At 35.2% G+C, this 19219-nt stretch overlaps 1 protein-coding gene across 4 annotated transcripts in view; it reads right to left on the bottom strand.

The window, feature by feature from the left end:
* RYR2 (ryanodine receptor 2) overlaps positions 1–19219 on the bottom strand; it is a 678741-nt gene that overhangs the window by 57285 nt on the left and 602237 nt on the right. For all 4 annotated transcript variants that reach the window (XM_046653495.1, XM_046653496.1, XM_046653497.1 and 1 more), the window contains 4 exons: positions 12628–12727; positions 11632–11711; positions 8516–8592; positions 7657–7730 (listed from right to left, as the gene is read on the bottom strand). In XM_046653495.1, coding sequence (XP_046509451.1) covers positions 7657–7730; positions 8516–8592; positions 11632–11711; positions 12628–12727 — 331 coding nt within the window. The remainder of the gene's footprint in view (positions 1–7656; positions 7731–8515; positions 8593–11631; positions 11712–12627; positions 12728–19219) is intronic.

Below are 19219 nucleotides of genomic sequence, written 5' to 3'. Positions count from 1 at the left end.
AAAGAAATTCCACTGTAGGATGGAAACTAAGATTAATAACAAATAACAAAATGGAGTAAATGTAGTTGAAAGTGCTCTTACTTTCTTAAGATACTATTTGTAATAGCTGCTCGATGGCCAAATGTAGATATTGTGAAGGGCATTCCTTTAGTTTCATTTTTAATTATAAGGGGCTTATGATTTCTAATACTGTAATAAAGGGAGAGTTATTTCAATATTGTTGCTGACGATGAGTTCATTCTTTGCGCCTTAGGTTACTTATCTGTAAAACGAGAATAACGTGCACTCTCTACCTCACTGGTGCTTCATAATCTATGTGACCATTTTTATCAGTTGTGGAAAGGTTAATATTATTACTAGCAGTGGCAATAACACTAAATAAAGATGGGAACAACATGCCCAGATGATGAATATGGTTATTAGAACATATTCATTAAACGTGTTTATATTTTCAAAAAGCCATCTTAATTTTAATGGACAAAAATATTTTCAAAAACATAAATTTTCAGTTGGAAGTAAAAATTGTTCTAGTCACAACTGGTTTGTCCAATTAATAGAAAAGTACACAAATGTCTGCTCAAGTTCAATACAAACAATTTTTTTCTTATTGGTTACTTAGAATATCTGTGAACATAGCCCAAAGTTCACAGCCTTATCTCTAGACAAAGCTTAGTTTAATTGTTAATAATTATCAATAATTTTTAATAAAATTAATGAAATAAGTAAAAATACTATCTTTTACATATATATATACACATAAGTGTGTGTGTATATATGTATATAAACAATTGAATTAGAATAAATAGACTGCAGGAGACTAAGATTCCTTTTGTTGTAGGGTCTTGTCATGTCAATATCTCTAATAATGCAAAGATAAAGGGGTGAGCAGCACGAGGCATAAGAGCGGCCACATCAAATAATTCTCTATAATCTACTGTCAAATGGAACCCAAGAGCCTCCCACTGCCATGGAGGAAATAATTCTGATTACTGATCTTTAGAGGACTTAAATATCTCTTTTGTATATGGCAAAACTGAAGGATTAAGGCTACAAATATTTTTTTAAATAGTGAAAAATCAGTTATTTGATTTCACGTCGCTAGTTTTAATGTTGTTGCTTAAATGACAGAAATATGGCTGCTTAAATTTAATTCAATTCAACTAACAAAGAATAAAAATTTTTAAATGGATTTACAATTAACATTTAGTTTGTGACTACAGCGTGCTGGGTATTGTGCTAGATGTATTTCTCATCATTTCATTTCAAGTTTATAATAATCTCATAAATTAGGTGATATGAATCCCATTTTGTGGTTCAGGAAACAACCGACAAATTCAGTAGCTTGACTAATGTCCTATAGCTATTAACTGGTAAAAAATTTGAATCCAGTAAACTTCAATAAACATTCATTAAGTGTCTCCTATAAGCTAGGCACCTTGTGAGGCGCTGGGGAGAAAAAGACTAATGGGTATAATCCCTAACCTCTAGAAGCTCATAGTCTAATGGGAGAGACAGATGATTTCAATATTATGTGGTCTTTCTGAATCCAGTATGCCACAGTTCCTAAACTTCATAAGGTTCATATCAGTAATCAATAAGATCTTTGACCGACAATCATTACATGCACTATACGTAATTTAAGTTGTGAACTCCAACTTTTTTCACCAATTTTAGAACCTGAGGAAAATCATTTTCTAGATATTTGGCTTTGGGAAAGTCAATTCACCTCTCGAGCCTTTGTTCCATCATTTTGATATGCGGATTAACAATCTCCCGACCTCCTTACTTCCTAGGGCTGTTGGGATAATCAAATTGGTTCAAACAAGTATAATTGCTTTTAAATATGCAAAGCACAGTAGGAACAAATGTGAAGTTTCAATGGTCTGAAGTCGTAAGTTCAAAAGACCTAGATGTCTAAAATAAAGAATTTCAGTGGGTTGCGGCTATGATAAATAATCCATAAATTCCACTAAGTGCATGTATTTAAATTAAGGTAACAACTTGGCACCAGTGCATAAAATGCATTCCTATTTCAGATGCCAAGACAATAAAAATGACCACTGTGTGAAATAAATTAGGTATGTGCCATGGATAACAGGACTCAAGTACACGTTGTCTGTGGAGGAAAAAGTCCCTCTGCTTTCAAGTGTGATTTGTAGATTGTTTCTCTTATATCCCTCTCTTCATGCCTTTCAGCTCTCACTACTCTAATTGAAATCCTTACTGTCCTTCATCCATCCCATCCACCAACATCCTGACCACTCTCCCTGCCTTCAGACTGTGATGCCCATGTTACACACTGTTGACTAAAACAACAATGGTAAGCAATCCAGTTATAACACCCTACTGATAAACAGATTGATTTCTTTAACAGTAATTATGAAAAATAAACTCTCAAAAACTTCCTACAATCTATCGTTAAACATAACCTCAGAGCTGCCCAGCTGCCATGACGGAAATGATGCTGGTCTGTCTCTGGAGGACTCAATGTCTATTTAGGACACTAGCATTCCTGAGAAATGAGAACTCTGTGCACTTTAATGTCAGTGGATTCTAACATTTTTTGAACATTTTGAACATTCCTGTGGGTAAACTTCCTCTTCAAGGAAAGCCTGTGATGTTGGCTCATGGCTGTAAATAGGTTTTCTCAACATCCTTGCACAGTTTTTCAACTCGGAAGCACTCATTTAAATTCTTGAAGCATTTTTTTTGAACAATGGATGATAGGAATTTAATTCCAAGTGGATCATCACATAATATATAATATCACATAAGTGTTTCCTATTGAATGGCTCTCCACGGCCTCAGAAAGAAAGTGCAAATTCCTTGGCGGGGCACAGAAGGCCTTTTATGGCCTCTCATATACTATCTTTCCATCCTCTAGTCATTCTTTTCTCTTTAACCACACGAAGTTAGTAACTGTTCTCTGACATGTTTGTATCTTAAACTTTGCATATGCTGTTCCCTTCCATTGGAATGTCTTTATTTGCCTTCCATATCTATCAGATAAACTTCCACTTCAGGCCATATGTGACTTCTTTTGTTATCCTTCCCCATGCCCCTGGCAGCTATGTACTTCAACTCAGTTTGCCCATACACACTGAGCATTGTTTTGAAGTTATTTGTCTACAAGTCTGTGTACATAATACTGACGCTTAGGACAGTGGCTAGCACAAAGAGCTGCTCAGATTTAAATGAGTACTTCAAAGATTAAAAACTGTGCAATGTTGTTAAGAGAACCTATTTATGGTCATGAACCAACATCACAAGTTTTCTCTGAAGAGAAAGTTTACCCACAGGAATGGCAGTGTAGTTAGAACTCAGGCGTTAGCACCAGCCCACTTGTGAAAGGACTTTGAAAATCTGGGGTGAGAGACAGCCCATAAATAATCAAGCCCTAAAAATACCAACAAAAAATTAGGGTAACCAGTATCTAAAAATTGCTTTCATGATTTTTTTGATTAATTAATTAAAAATTAATACTTTTTGCTTCAATTTCACATAAACTTGAGGAGGTCACTATAAACACATTAATAAGAACCTCAGTTAAACACATTATCAGATACAGATAGAAATTTAGGAAGGTTAATGGGTAGTTAATGGTTTATATAAAATTTTAAAAAATCAATTTCTGAGGAATCGGGTAAGCTTCAAAACTTTATCTCGCTTATGAAGTCTAGGACCACTGCAAAACAGCCAAAAAGTAAAATGGAATATCTCCAACTACATTCCAAGACGTTTGAAAGAAGGAAAATTGCACTTTCAAGCTCAAAATGATTTAGTAATGAGGCTAAATGGTTCTGAGGAAAACAAAAATTAAAAATCCAAGAATGGAATGAAGTTTTAAATACTCATGTAGGTTTTTGGTTTTGAACTTCATTATGTGTTAAAAGAAAACACATATGACTAAAAAATATACAGAGGACAACACTGAGCACATCACAAATCTACCAAACACACTTGCTGAAGAACCTTTTCTTTTTAAACAAGTGGGAGGTCCGGGCTTTGATAAAATGGAGGAAATCTGGTAAAGGAGGAATGGGGACACAACAAACTCACGTGACAATAATAGCAGTAGAAAAAGGAATATAAATGATTAGTCTGAAATCTGTATATACAAACCTTAAAGAAACACATATTTCCTAATGGTATCTCAGTAACAGATTAGGAATATCATTTGTAACTATAAAAAGTTCAAAAGTGATTTTAAAACGTCAACAATAAATGCAAAAATTGGCAATAGATCAGTGTCTTCGAAGGGAGTGAAGTGAAGGGGCAAAAATAACACCTGCGGGAAAATGTCGGACAAAAAATAAGCCCCAAAGAACACTAATAGATGGGGGGAAAGGGACTTGGTTCATGGCACTGGTACATTAAATGGTGGGAGGCCGAATGCCTGCGATTCAGTCTTGTCCCAGCCATTTTGCTGTGTGACCCTGGACAAGTCATGTAACCTTTCTGTTCCTCAGTCTCCTTATCTTTAAAATGGAGACAATACCTCATTGGAGGGCTGTGGGTATCTAAAGTTCAGGCATTTAAGTTATACATTTTCCATGCCTATACAACTTATGGTTATTTTACCTTCATTAGGAAAGATTTAGCCTAATCAAGACCGTTGGTTAGGATGCAGAAGACTTCGATCTATCAGATTATTTTCCCAGTGTGGAGCCTATACTGTCCAAGCCTCAAGCTCTGAAACATTGATATCACTAACAGAGTTAGATTTTTCAGCCTTTTCTAGATATTCCAAGAGGGATGACAGATTTTCCTTCTCCTATGAGGGTACAAACTTTTCTTAACTTTTGTAGAATCTGGAACAAAAGAATGGCCATGTAACAGAAATGTTTAAAACATGCCAAAAGATCGAGTCAGAATAGGGATCCTTAATCTAGGAAATAGTGTAATATTAATAGAGCTAATGAGTTGCCCTTGCATGTTCTCCTAATAGGTCTCTTGAGTAAGGCAACAGTGTGTATTCAGAAAGCACAATTTAATCTCTAAAGCCTTGTTGACATACTACGTACTATTCAAAAATCTCATCTCTTCTTTATTACTGTTGTATATAATGTCTTTCAGAAACTACTTTGAAATAAAAAAGCAATCTTTGTAGTTCTATTAGTTTGAGGAGTAAATATTTGCTACTGGTTTTTTTTGAGTTCAGTTTCAAGAATGAAAATTAGTTTTTATGTTAAGAAGGTTTTTAATGGGGGATATTTTCAAAGGAATAGAGAAAAACTCTGTAGATCTCTCAGTACTTGGAAGGGAATTGGCAGAGCCCAGTGGCCAAGAGGAGACTCAGCTGGTCACAGCCCACCGTGGGTCACCACTGATTTCCCATGCACCAGTTGGTGCAGCCATAAAGCCACAGGATGTCCAAGACAGAAACGCCACAGGGAAACTACCGCACACATTCTATGATTCATTCATTTACACAACTGCAAACACTGAATCCACCAGAAATTTTTGTAAATGAAAGAAACAGAACAAAACAAATCCAAAAACAATTTAAATGCTCGTTGCCCCTTCATTTCTAATATTTTAATAACTGCACATTCTCATAGGAAGAAGAAAAAAAAGGAAAGCTTGATATATAAATTTTTAAAATAATAGGATGCATAATGATGGTAATTAAATAATCTACTTGTTAAAATGGTCTATAAAAGGAAAAAATGCACAAAAAACTATCACTACCAAGACTGTACACAAAGCTAACAAGAAATAAAAGAGCAAATAAATAAAAGACGGTTCATTTTTAATAATTACCACGCTCATGAGTGATGACTGAGGAAGAGAGGATAGTACATTTAGAGTAGTCGAAAGAAAAGGAAATGGGGAAAAAGAAAGAAGTTGAGATTTTGTTTTTGTTTTGCTGTTTGTAAGAAAATAAAAAAAAAACGTGTTAATCGGTTTGAGCAATTATTTTTATGTGTGTGTTGAAAAAGAATAAACAAACCAATCTCATATTGAGAGATGAAATAAATTCTCATGTCAGAATGGTCACTCCAGGAAGCTATTTCTGATTTGGGACTCACAAATATTACTCCAATCCATATCCGGCTGACAGAAGAGGAGACCCAGTCAAATAAACCTGTGTGGCCACTATCCTTTGTGGGAACTGCTATGAAGGGTGACTAAGAACGATCAACAGAATTGTGTTCAGAGCCTCTGGAACTTTAGGTAATAACTGTGGGAAAAAATGAAATTGATTTCTAATTCCAAGACAAGGAAGTCAGACTGTGGATGAGAATTCATTCGCTTTCAGGTCCTTTACATTTGGAAAATGCCCAGGACTTCCGTGAGATGCTAGGGACAGGCAAATACTGGGCCCTGAAATTTGTAGTGGCTCTGAGTTTTCCATATGGGGCCTTCAGGTCGGCTGCTGTAATTGCTGACACAAACATTAGTAACAAAGAGATTTGGCTTCATATTTATTTTCAGAAAACCTAAGTAAGCTTACAGTGCTGCTGGTGATTTTTCTGGAAGGTAGCTAACACAATTAAGTAACTGGATGACTAATATTTAATCCTTGAACCTATACCTTCAAGTACCAAGCTGAAAATAAAATCACACAGAAGCTATATAGGACTAGCAGTGTTAGAATAGGTATAAATGACATCTTTAAAATACAGTAAGAGAAATGCAGCTAATTTTTTTCCCTATTGTGAGAGCAAAAATATACAGAGGTAATTAGCAAGAATAGTTAATCCTAAAATATTTCAGAAAGGCCAGCAGACTACAAATGTCAGACGGGAGAAACCCTATTTTTTGCAACATGATTAGGTTTATAGAAGAGTCAATGTTCCAAAACTAATACACTGATAAGATGACAACTGCAAACCAGACCAAACAAACAAAAACAGATAAACACAGAGGGCCTTGCTAAAACTAAATTAACTTTAAAATCAAACACAAAAGAATAAAAATAAATCAAAACAAAAATATTGCAGATAATTATTTTCTTAACAAATACTAAAAGGAATGCGCAGCAATAGTTGTTTCTTCCTTAAATACACTGTGTGCTATATTTTCTAGTTTATACACACATCTATTTACAGAGAGAAAAATTCTAAGATTATGTGAGTCATTATTTTTGTGCACATGTAAATTAAGTGATCAGAGTTATTTAAACACAAAAATGACTTTAATTTCTTTCATCAAACAACTTGGACTTGCAAAGACATACGGATATGTGAGAGAGAAGGATGACTGTGCTAAAAGGGAGGAGATGGTAGGAACAGTGATAGAGTGGAGCATCTGAAAGGATTACTATCCTAAGGAGAGAGAAGAATCAGACAGCCTGACAGTTTGCTAAAGTGGCCAAAGAAAGTCACACATTCTCTAATTAGATTCATCCATGTGCTTTATAATTTTATAGATAACTCTCTAATAAGGGATCTTTTTCTACTACCCAACTAGGGGAAAGGCCACCGAGGGCAGGTCTGGGACAGAGGGGGGGTTAACGACTGACGTGGGAGGGCTGGATTTATGGTGTGATCTGTGTGCGTGTGCAATTATGAACTTTAAATGAGTCACGTAAGCATTATGTCCATCTAAAAATAACTTTGCATCTCTCTGTATTGAAAAGGTCATCGATAACTGACTCATTTCAGGGAAGAAAGGGAAACAGGTGATCTTTTTAATTTAAGTGATTAATACCTGATCCTTCCTCTGTCACCATTCCAAGTCCCTCAGCCTTGTTTTGTCGCTCAAATGCATTTAGGTCAAGGACACTAAAATAACAGGGAGAAAACATTTAGAGGGCTAACAGAAAATTTTGTTTCTTCAAGAGAGCAAATGTCTAAAAACCATATATCTTGAAATGTGAACCAAATGTTACCACATACTGAAAACATGGCCCAATTCAATGTCTACCAACCATAATTTTCCAAGCAGCAGACTAGTCTCTCCCCAGGGCCTACACTGAAATGATCCACATGAAGCTCAGACAGCAGGCAGTAATGGGTTTCAACTTTGGGAGTGCATTACAAAATTAGCAGACACACTGAAATATAATTATAATAATCATGTTTTTCCAGTTGGAATAGCTTATTACATTAAGTGTGTGTCAGTTTCCGTGATCAAATGCTGTCTGAATGATTTTAAATATTGTAAAAAATAGAAAATGATTATCACAGTTAGTTGGTTAAGGATCATTTATTTGGGGAAAATGAGAAATGCTCTATAAGCTCCCAAATAAAACAAAATAATTTCTTTTTTCTCTTTTAAAAATCAGACTCTACTCATTTTCAAGTATGCAGAACACACATTAATTCTCAAAGGTCCCCATTTAAGCACAGGGAAGACTATTTTAAGACATTCTTAACGTTGAGTAATTTAGTAATTAAGATATTACTAACACCTAACAAGGTAGAAAATAAGACACTACCCATCGTCCCACTTTAAAGTGTGTTTAATCATTAAAAATTCTTCTATGCATAATTATTGTCAGTAATGTAAAACAAACACTTTGAAAGGCACATTGAGTAGACCCAAAACAGGGAGAGTGTGTGCTTACCTACATGACTGCATCAGGCCAGCAAGGCTCTGGAAGAAGCCCACATCCTTTTTCTCCTTGAGGTAGTCAAGCATTTTCTATAGTAAATACATAAACCATATGGCCACTGAACACAAATTTTGCCTTTCGTTAAATAAACAAAGAAACAACAAAAACATGCTTTCTATTCTGAAATAAAGATAAAAAATATTCAGTGCATACAAATATTACTATTGTCATCTTTACCATGAAACAATGACAACTGTGTCAAAGCAAGACAGTTGTACGTTTTCAATTGCAGCAGTACATAAACACGGCTTGGCACAGGGGAGTGGCTCTACATAACCACCATAAGCATTATAAATACACTCAATTCTCTTCTAGTCACTCTTTAAGCATTTGGAGATTTAGATACTTAGTTCAAATTTACTGGGAAGAAGATCCATCTGGAGGTTATTCACAGATTTCCATACAAAAGTGAGTTCCTTAAACAGCATTATAATCCCAGAGTTTTGACTACCGTACGCTAATGACAGAGACAGAAATTCAGTTTCCATTACCACACAAGGAATGATAGGAATCATCTGACTATTAAATTTTTCTCCTCTGTCCTCAGAACGACATCCAGACTCTGTGGTCAAAATTTTGGTTAAACGTAAATATAAAAAGTGCTAAAGCCACGCATGGCTCCGTCTTGTTAGCTGATTGGCACACACCATAAAGAAACAGTTATTTTGAATGTGGATAAAATGTGTTGGAGGTTTCAAACAAGAAGTACATACAAGATGGTAAGATGATAGAAGGCATACCAAAGGTTATAAGAAAATAAAGATACCGCTCTTTACAAATATTGAATAGATGAGAATAATTCCTATCATCAATGCTGTCTAAACAGGGCTCAGCTTAGCAGTCAAAATTTTGGTAGTAATCTTTTTTTAGTAATCAGAATCAAAGGCAATATAAAACTAAATATGTAAATGTTGCATACACACACAGATAGTATATGTATATATATGCACATACGCATACAACTTCACATGCATATATACACACATACACGCACATATGTACACACAGATACACAAAAACATATAACCATTTTGGGGGCATGATAACATTGGTCTAATAAAACATGAAACATTTATTAATCATTGGTCTTTTAAAACAAAAAGCGGCTTACAGGGTCAAAGAGAGGCGGTGGAATATATATCTGAAGGTTTAGAGAGAAAAGAAAAATTTCTGTATAAACAAGTACATATATTACATGACCTCTCAAGGTTCCTTTCAGCTCCAAGGATTTCTGAATATATATATACTATACAATTAAGGTCTTGAAGTAAAACATAAGGCAAGAGAAATTATTTTCTGATAAATATTGTAGAGAGATTAGGTAGGTTCTTTAGGTATTCTTTCTTTTCCTTTCTCTTTTTTTTTTAATGCCATGTAGTCATTTACTATGGAAATCCAAAAGGACTTTCTAAATTGGATGGGAAAAAAGACATCTTTATTTCCACTAACTTCTAACTCAAACTTAGCATTCTTTTCAACTATTAATCTAGGCAACAAACACAAGTAAGATTAGCAGTGACTAGGATTTTGTCACCAATAGAAATTCCAGATATTTTCATATCACATTACAGTTGTTACAGCTATTTTAAAATATTTAGACTAATCATTCTTTCTCAATAATTATTAGAACAAGCACTAGATTTCTTATTTAATGAGTTCACAAAGAAACACATATTACTTTACCAGAAACCTGTTTTATAATATTTTGGTAACCACATTTCAATATACTTGGTTTCTTTTGTAAACCTGTGCAATTTTACTTTGTGTGTTTATAAACATTACACCAAGAGGAGTCCAGAGGCTTCAGCGAACTATAAGAGGCACTAAAAAGAAACCCTGGCTTAGATTATGTCTATGTTCTCTTCCAGTCCTAAAATGTAATGATGATATTTACAGACAAAAATATACAATTTGAGAAAAATGTAAAGATGAACTTTTCAGCCATTCTGGGTTGCTACATAATCTAGTCTAAAACTTTACCAATCTAAAAGCCACCTTCCAATTTTCTCTGCTTTTCTTTTCTCAGACTCAAAGGTTTTTAGCAGCACATTCGTGGCTCTGACCCACTGTCGTGATTCTGAGGTTCATAGCAGCTTGCAGTCAGACATTCTTAGGTTTTCCTTAGCCTCTCTTTCCTTCTGTCAGGGGAGCCCTTTACCTGCCTCACTAACACTTACGCAAGAAAGAATGGTTATTAGTTCCATGTTCACGCACCATGCTTTCTCATACAGAAGACAGGATATAAAAATAAGAGAGAGATTTTAGTCCTGGAAAAACATAATCTGCTGCTTAAATTATGTTTTGTTTTGCTGCTTTTCAATTAGCATAAGATATTCTTCTGAGCTCAGGGCCACACTGAAGGCCATGCAAATGGTGTCCCCGAGGTGTGCAACGCACAACCTGTGCCAGTCTGTTTCTGCAGTTTTTTTCAGTTACTCAGATACTCTTATTCTAATAAACCCACAAACCGTGGCCTTCATTTGGATATAGAGATGGCATCCTTTGTCAGAACTGGTTGAAGTTACTAAAATCCCAGCCCAGATCATGTCTAAATTTTAAACAGAGCATAGCTACAAATCTTGATTGGGAAGTGATTTTCTTGTCTTAAGAGACTAGAAAGAACTACAGCTAAGAGAATTAGCAGTGCATTTTTCTGACATGTTAACCTAGGAGCAGGCTTCATACTATATATACAACAAAATCCTGAGAATCAATTTATAGAAGGTATAACACCATAAAACATGTTACCAAACTAGGCTCTGTAGGTAAGAATATTTATTTTTCACTATTAAAACAAACCAGCTGGTTGCATTGCAAATGACATGACCATACAACATGACTTCAGACTTCTAAAGAGAGCTAGTGCCCCACATGGGGTGTTCAGTGTACTCCTTAGAAGATATTTGGATACTGGGACAAGATGACCATAAAATAAAGACAGATTTTAGATAGAAAATGAAAAATTTTACAACTAATAACTCTTTTAGGATGACTAAAATAGTTCAATAGGATGACCATATAGTCCATTTATTTGAAAGTACACTATGTGAACGGCTTAACGACATTACCTGCTGTACTGTAGAGTTCCCACCATTTAAGATAGCAATTCCAAGTTTCAAAGTAGCAGCTACCATTGGTCCAGTTTCACCTTAAAAATACAAAAAGTAGTGTTCCTTAAGTTATTTTACCTGCTGCATTAATCTATTCTTTCTCAAAATGTACACTTTTAAAAATATTATTACACCCCTACAAATCGGTAAAATGGTAGAGTGGGACAGACTGACTTATATACCCCCCAAAATTAGAAGAGTACTAACGCATATTTTGCCATCAACAGTTTTACTAAATTCTCTATGTTATATTCAAGAATTGACTATATGAGGACATAGAAAAAAATAGGAAGAAACAATTGATTTTGAAATACTGAGACCTAAAATTATTGAGATTCAAAACTAATCATGTGTGTTAAAATAATATTGAAATGAATATAAGCCACTTAAAATTGCCTTTAAGGAAAATTTCTCTCCATCCTCACTTAACAATATTATGTTTGAACAATTTTCATTTCATCACTTTTCTCTTAATATGTTTATAGTCTTGCTTTATTAGGATGAGGGCCTGAGGGCCAAGTCCAGCTTGTCACCTGTTTTTGTAAATAAAGTTTTATTGGAAAACAGCCACACTGTTTCTGTATTGTCTCTAGCTGCTTTCATGCTAGTTGTGACACACTGCACGGCCTGCAAAGCTGAGAATATTTACTATCTGGCCTTTCACAGGGAACATTTGCCCACCTCTGATTTATACGATCGGTTTGCTAGAATTGAGTCACAATTTAATTTCTAAAACTTAATGAACAGAAATCAACCTTTTAGTAAGACTCTGAAAAGAAAAAGCAATATTGGACTTGGTAAATAGGAGCTCACATTTTGTGAAGTCACTTGACCTAGTCATGAACAAGAAATTCAGGGATTAAATAAATCAGCAGAATTTAAATAAGGGAGGTCCTAGAGAGTAAAGTGGAAATCTGAAATATAAAGCCTTCCAGGGAGAGTAATGAACCTCACCTTTGCTGGCACTGATGGTCTGCAGCACCATCTCGGCAGCCCCGCGGTCGTGGAGCCTGGCTTGTTGGTATAGAAGCTTTTGCTTTTCCATTTCTTTTTCCTGAACACAAATCCCAACCATTTATGTTGTGGCTATCAGTAAGCACAGCAGCTTTCTATAAACCATATTTTTAGTCATCTCTTCATGTTTGGGCTCTATGACAACATTATGGACCATTTCAACACCAACAATGTTATTATACAGATAGTAACATATTCAACTCTTGATTTTCCCCTTTATATTTTTCTTGATAGACTTTTGGTACTGGTTTATCAGGATAGATTTTCTCAATTTTAATTATTTGATTAGTCCAAAGCCTGTACCATAGTTTTGAAGTACTGTACTTCAGCAGTGAAACTTGCACTTTCTGAATTATACATTTGTGCATCAGTTTGTCACGTTTTTAATAATCTCCCATGTCATGGCCATAACTTGATACTGCTCAGCAAATGGCTTGAGTTGCAAGGTATCACTGAATGACAGAAAAACGTTAACTGAGACGTGTTGGAGTTTAAGCAAAATTGAAAGCTGACATGGATCAAAAGGTAGGCTTCAACTAAGTGGTGGACTTAGGATAGAGATCTCCCCAGTCACCCCCCAAGAATAAAAGAAGCAATGTGCCTTTATATTTTGTATTCTCTGGTGGTAACAAACAATACTGCATGGTGCTGCTAGAGCAATGGCTTGAGTTCTTTTCCACTTAAGCTACCACTGAAAACATAACGAAGAAAATAAAAATAAAATATAAAGGCACAGCAAGTTCAAGATTGGTAGGATCATTCACTTGAGCTATCCAGTTCGCTGGAGAATTGAGACGGAACTAAGCAGTATAAGTTGCAGAATGAAAGTTGCATAGAGCCCTATGACAGCGAGTCCATCAAATGGCGTGGTAGAGAAGCTTAGTCAATGGGACATGAAACGGTCAATTAGTATCATGTCCATAAACACAACGGCCAAAACATATATGACCTAAGAGCAGGAAGAGCTGCAGCAGAAGTAGCCAGAGTGACAGCTTTGCTGCCATAAACTTTCCATCCAAAGTACGGAAAATAGACACTGGAAGATGGAAGAGGTTTAAAAAATGAAGGCTTGCTAGTTACAGAGTATGAAAAATAAAGTAAACTAAAAGGAGGGGAAAAGAAATGGGCTCAAACAAATGAAAAAAGAAACCTTTAAATCAAAAGCAACCAACACAGACATTTATGCTGTTACCAGAGAGTTCTCGCCGAGGCTGGCAAATTTGTTTCTTAAATCTTTGATAATATCGTGCTGCGAAAACAAAATTGATCAGGGTTTTTTTTCACACTATAGTTAGAGCTCCTGTGGTTAAATTTTTATTTTTTCTTAAATTATGTGATAGGCCTAAATGGAAGCAGAGAAAAGAAAAAAAAGGCAGCTTTGCTTTATATGTAGCCATGCTAACATCTAAAAGGTTTGCCTTCATGTTTAAACCTCTTCCTGTGAAGTCAAAAACAAAACGAAAACAAAACCACACAGACACACAAAACCATATTGTCATTACAACACAGTTTCAGAAAAACCGAAAGAAGATCCTTTCGTCTGCTCTTTAGGTGTTGTTTAAAATTGGTGAGCAACATTTGATTCTTCCTTTTAGACCCAACAATCTTTCACTTTCCTCCCATTGCCGGAACTATAGATGGAACTTTCGCTTCCCAGCTTAACCAACTCCTTTTGTAAGAGTTTTCCAGTAAGACAATGATACGAAATTATTGGCTTAACCAACTGCCCTATTGTTCTCAACAACTAAGAAGCCAAGGAAGTTACAAAGAGCAATTCTTTTATTGACCCAATAGAACATATAAAGATAGTCAACAGGAAATCCAAAGAAGACAGAAGATGGGAACATGCCATACATTCTTGAGGAAAACAAAATGAAACTCTCTGCCATTTGTGCTCCAAAAGTAGGTAGACCAGCTCAAAGATTTGCCAGAACAACTTGCATAAAAGATTTTCAGTTCCCAGTATCCTCTTCAGTAACTGAAATTATGTATGACGGATGGGCATCAGGAGGATAAAGAAATAGGAGATCAAACTGCCTTCTTTAAAAAATAAACTACTTGGCAAAGATCACTCTCATTGCTCTTATATAGCATCTAAATTTCAATAATAATGAATATTTCAAGGGAGATGATGAGACTCACTTGGAAAAAATATTGAGCTGAAAAAGATATACTGATCTAAAAGCAGAACTCATACTTCACAAAGAGTGGTCAGGTCAACCTCTCTCTTGAATTTCCTCTTTGCTAGATTGAGTTGGAAGCTTGCTCTTCAGATGCCCTTTTATATTATTTCTTTCGGGGACTTTGTCCATTGAGAACTACCTCTGGGTATGTAATTTAATCTCATCATTGGAAATTTTATTACAACATAAGAAAACAAAACCTTGAAAGTTAAACCAGAAAGTTTTCAGACAATAAAATGATGGATTATGTGGAAAGAAAAGAACTTATTTTATTTTAAATTTATGGCACATTAGCTTTTCTAAGCAAATTGAAGACAGATCTTTTAAAAGTACCTTACTCAGGGAACCAGCACTTTGAAAGTAACTTTTTAAAGCACCTTTTTAAAAGGAGGGTTTCCTGCCCCACCCCAGATTCTGCTTAAACTGCAAAAGGGTCTTAAACATTATGCCTTCAACCTGCAACAAAGAATTATCAGCTGTTATCCTAATGAGAAATTTATGACTATTTTCAAGGTCAAAGGTGATCATAAATCAGAACCATGATCAAATCACAGGCGTTGAAGGGAAGTATTCAACATCATGATTTGCTTTTAGTATAACTGAAGTTTATAATAAAATTATTAATATTCTTCCATTTTTTCCAAGAGTATCTCAAGTTTTTAGCACTTGATCAGGGGGAAAGTAGAAAGGCCTAAAGAAAAAAATCCATTTCAACAATTTGCCTTATATGAGAAAAAATATTGGAATAGGAAGAATAAGAATACACTGTCCCTTGCTTCTTGATGGAGAAAGTAGTTTATTCCCATAACAAAGTTGAAAAATGTATTTTAAACCAGGGCAGCCTGATGACAGCAAAGAAATTCACATTGTTCCTGAAGGACCTTCCTCAGTTACGTGGACATGGAGGCAGCGTTGTGCATCACAGGCTGAGGCTACTAATTCTACAGTCTGTGCGTTATGCCAAATGAGCCCCGTTGGCTTGATTTTTTTCTTTGCTTTTCCAAGTTTTCAGCAACTGCTGAAAAGGTTTTCACAATGTTTTCCTTTTAAGCTGCATGTGGCGATAGTTATAAGTGAATAGAAATTTCCAGAAGCTGAACTCTTTCTAAAAATATTTCCCACAATTTAGTAACGTTATAAGTCAATATTAAATATTCTTATTTGGCATGTTAAATGTAGTCATAATCTACAAGGTGATGTTGAATCTCAATATTATAAGAAAAAAGATTGAAATATGGAAGATTCAGTTGGATAACTATGAGACAAAGATGAAAGGCAGTGAAATGCTACTAATAATTTCGTTTATAACACAAACAGGCCAACTCAGACTAAGGAAAAACAAAAGTATAGAGAACAGTCTTATTCTCCACTTCAATTAATTCTGTTCTATATTCCAACTTCCGAAACTATAGATTAGCCACATTCATATAGAGATGACTCACAGTGCTAGGAAAACACTTATAAGATTATAACTTTAGTTAATAATGGCTGCTTCCTCAAACTTTTGGATTTTAAATTTAATTTTTTTAAAAATAAAGAAATGTATATGGAGTTCCCTAGAAGTAAAGCTCCATGACAAAAGGGGCCATAGCTGGTTTATTTGTCTGATCCACCCTCACCAGTACGCATATACTGTATATCCAATACAGTTCCTTGCACGTAAAAGATGTTGAAGAAAATGTGACTGAATAACAGAACTAAATAATGTGATATCACTCAGTGTGTATGATCAACCTGAAATTTTATAAATGTTTTCATTTGAAGAGCTACAAAGCTAGTCCAATGTGAAACTTTATTCAGTTCACTTTCAGTACATGGTCTAAGAAGTCTAGGAGTATACATCCACGAACCAAGAATAATTCTCCAATTGTAGTTTTCAGCTCATTTAATTTTTTGTCTGTACCCCTCATTATTACCCATTCTCTATGCTGCTGAACTATCAAATCTTTTAATAATCTTCCAGAGTTCTGCTTCTCAATAGGATGAACATAGTTTCTAATATTCTCTCTTTATCAAAAAAGAGAAAAATGTTTTCACCCAAAGCAAACTTTATTTAAATGCTGATCGAAGTTTTACTGATAAATGATCGAAGACAAGAACACTAAACCAGAGCAACGTAGTTCAATTAATGTTTGGGAGGCTCTGAAGTTTTGATGTGCTGTGTAGTGTGACTTTATGGCTTACTTCTTCCTGTACCATATATACTTGCATTTCGGTTGGAAGGTTGTTTCCCCTGGATTCAGCATGTTTAGAACTAATTAATACTATGCTAAAGCAATAAAACCCAGGTGAGCTGAAATAATTCTATATTATAGGGTCCTGTTGACAAAATTTATACTACTCTACAAAAAGCTCCACTAACAAAGTACAAAATGAGAGGAAACAATGACTTACTCTAAAATCAGAGGTTATCAAATTAGCAAAGGTAGGTTGACATCATTAGAAGGAATGTGGTTTATCCTGAGCACAAAATGGATTTAACAAGCCTTCCTTTACCTACTTGTTTGTTTGTTAAGCCTTAAAAGCACTGGATACTGCCTTGAATACAGGAAATAAACGCTGTGCAGTTCTACTAGCAGCCCTCACAAAAGGGAGGAAAGAACAATAAGGTGACTGATGACATCTAATCAAATAAAGGTGTGGTGAGATCACGAAGGTGCCAGAATATTGGGCTAATTAGTGAGAAAAAGAAGTTTAGGATAAATTTTATCCTAGAACGGATCATAACAACTCATTATTGGGATTTTGAGATCTCCCAATTCTAGTAGTTCCAGTGTTTGTAATTCTAAGTTTTCACAAATTCGAAGTTTTCACAAATTACTAATCCTACCCCAGATCCACTCTTGAGGAACAGCTATACTCTAAGTACTAGATACAGTCTCAAAATTCCCTGCCAAGAGTTGCCTGTTTAGCTGAGAGAAGGATTTTTCTGGAGAGTGTCTAAAGGATACATAGGCCTTCCATTCTTGCAGACACTTGATACTCCTCCTACAATAAGCCATCCTCAAACGGCCCCTGTACACCTGAACTTTATTGGATAAATTCTCAAATAATCACTTTTACTGAATTACTGAGGACTTTTTTCATTATATCACACACTGTCGTCTTCACAAAGACCCTCAGGGAAAAAAAAAAATGCTTCAGGAATTTTTGTTTCCCCTAAACAAGAAGACTGGCTTTATTTTGCTGATATAGTAAACCGTCACATTTATGTGATTTTTATGCTGGCTCCTAGAAAGCTTGGAATCAGCAGTGCTAACAACCTGCAGCAAATGAGCAAGACTCTGTGGCTGGGTTTCTGGATTAATCTCATCCTTAGAAGGCTGTACTTTGTGTCTCTAAGTGCTTTTCATCCTTCAACACTTTTTTTCTTTCTCTAACTGTATTATGTATAATTGTGTGATGTTTTAAATACCAAAATAGGAAAAGGTAGAGATATATGTACAGAAGCTAGACATTATTTTCTGTAAAACATTTTTATTGCAACATTCCTATTCTAAAAAACATGGGGTGCTTTTTCGCTCCCCCCACAAAAGATCAGAAGAAAAGTAAGGAAAATGTATATGTTTCTATCAATATTTACATGTGTAGAATAATTATGAAATATCCCTGAAAATTAAAAGAATTCACTTATGAACAGCAAATCAGACAATTTTAAAAGTGGATATGACGCCTGAGAACATCTAGTTCAAAGCCTTAAGTTCAAGTAAGAAAAAGCTGAGGCACAGAAGTATGAATTGTGACCTGCTGAAGACCATCCAGTCAGCATCTGCATGAGAATCCAGGTCTCCTGTCTGATGCACTTCTGTGCTCACCAGATGGTAAAAGTTTCTCTATGGGCTTCCCTGACTTGATTTTAGCAAGGAAGTGAAATTGATTAAATGTAATAATAATAACAAATATTTATAGAGCTTGTTATGTGATAGCCAATGTTCGGAGTGCCTTTTTGTATTAACTAATTTAATCCTCATCAGTATCCTGTGAAATAGATACTATAATTAACCCCATTTTATAGAAAGGAAAATTGAGGGTTAAGATCACACAGCTAGGTGGTGGAGCTGGGATTCAAAGACAGGTGATTCAGTCAAGTATCTGTGCTCTTAATGATTCTGCTGTATCCCATTTACTGTAGATGATGAAGTCAAGCATAAAGTTCAACTTGGATTATTTAAAAAATGACAGCATATGAAGTCAAATTATTGTGCATGTCAAAAATGCACCATTAGAGCCAACCCTGATGGCCTAGTGGTTAAAAGTTCAGCACATTCCACTTTGGTGGCCAGGGTTCAGTTCCTGGTTGCAGAACCACACAACTTGTCTCTCCGTAGCCATGCTGTGGCAGTGGCTCC

The sequence above is a fragment of the Equus quagga genome, chromosome 2, assembly GCF_021613505.1.
Source record: "Equus quagga isolate Etosha38 chromosome 2, UCLA_HA_Equagga_1.0, whole genome shotgun sequence".
NCBI classification, from domain to species: domain Eukaryota; kingdom Metazoa; phylum Chordata; class Mammalia; order Perissodactyla; family Equidae; genus Equus; species Equus quagga.
Note: the sequence above shows the minus strand (reverse complement) of the source record. Positions and strands in the feature narration are given on the sequence as shown.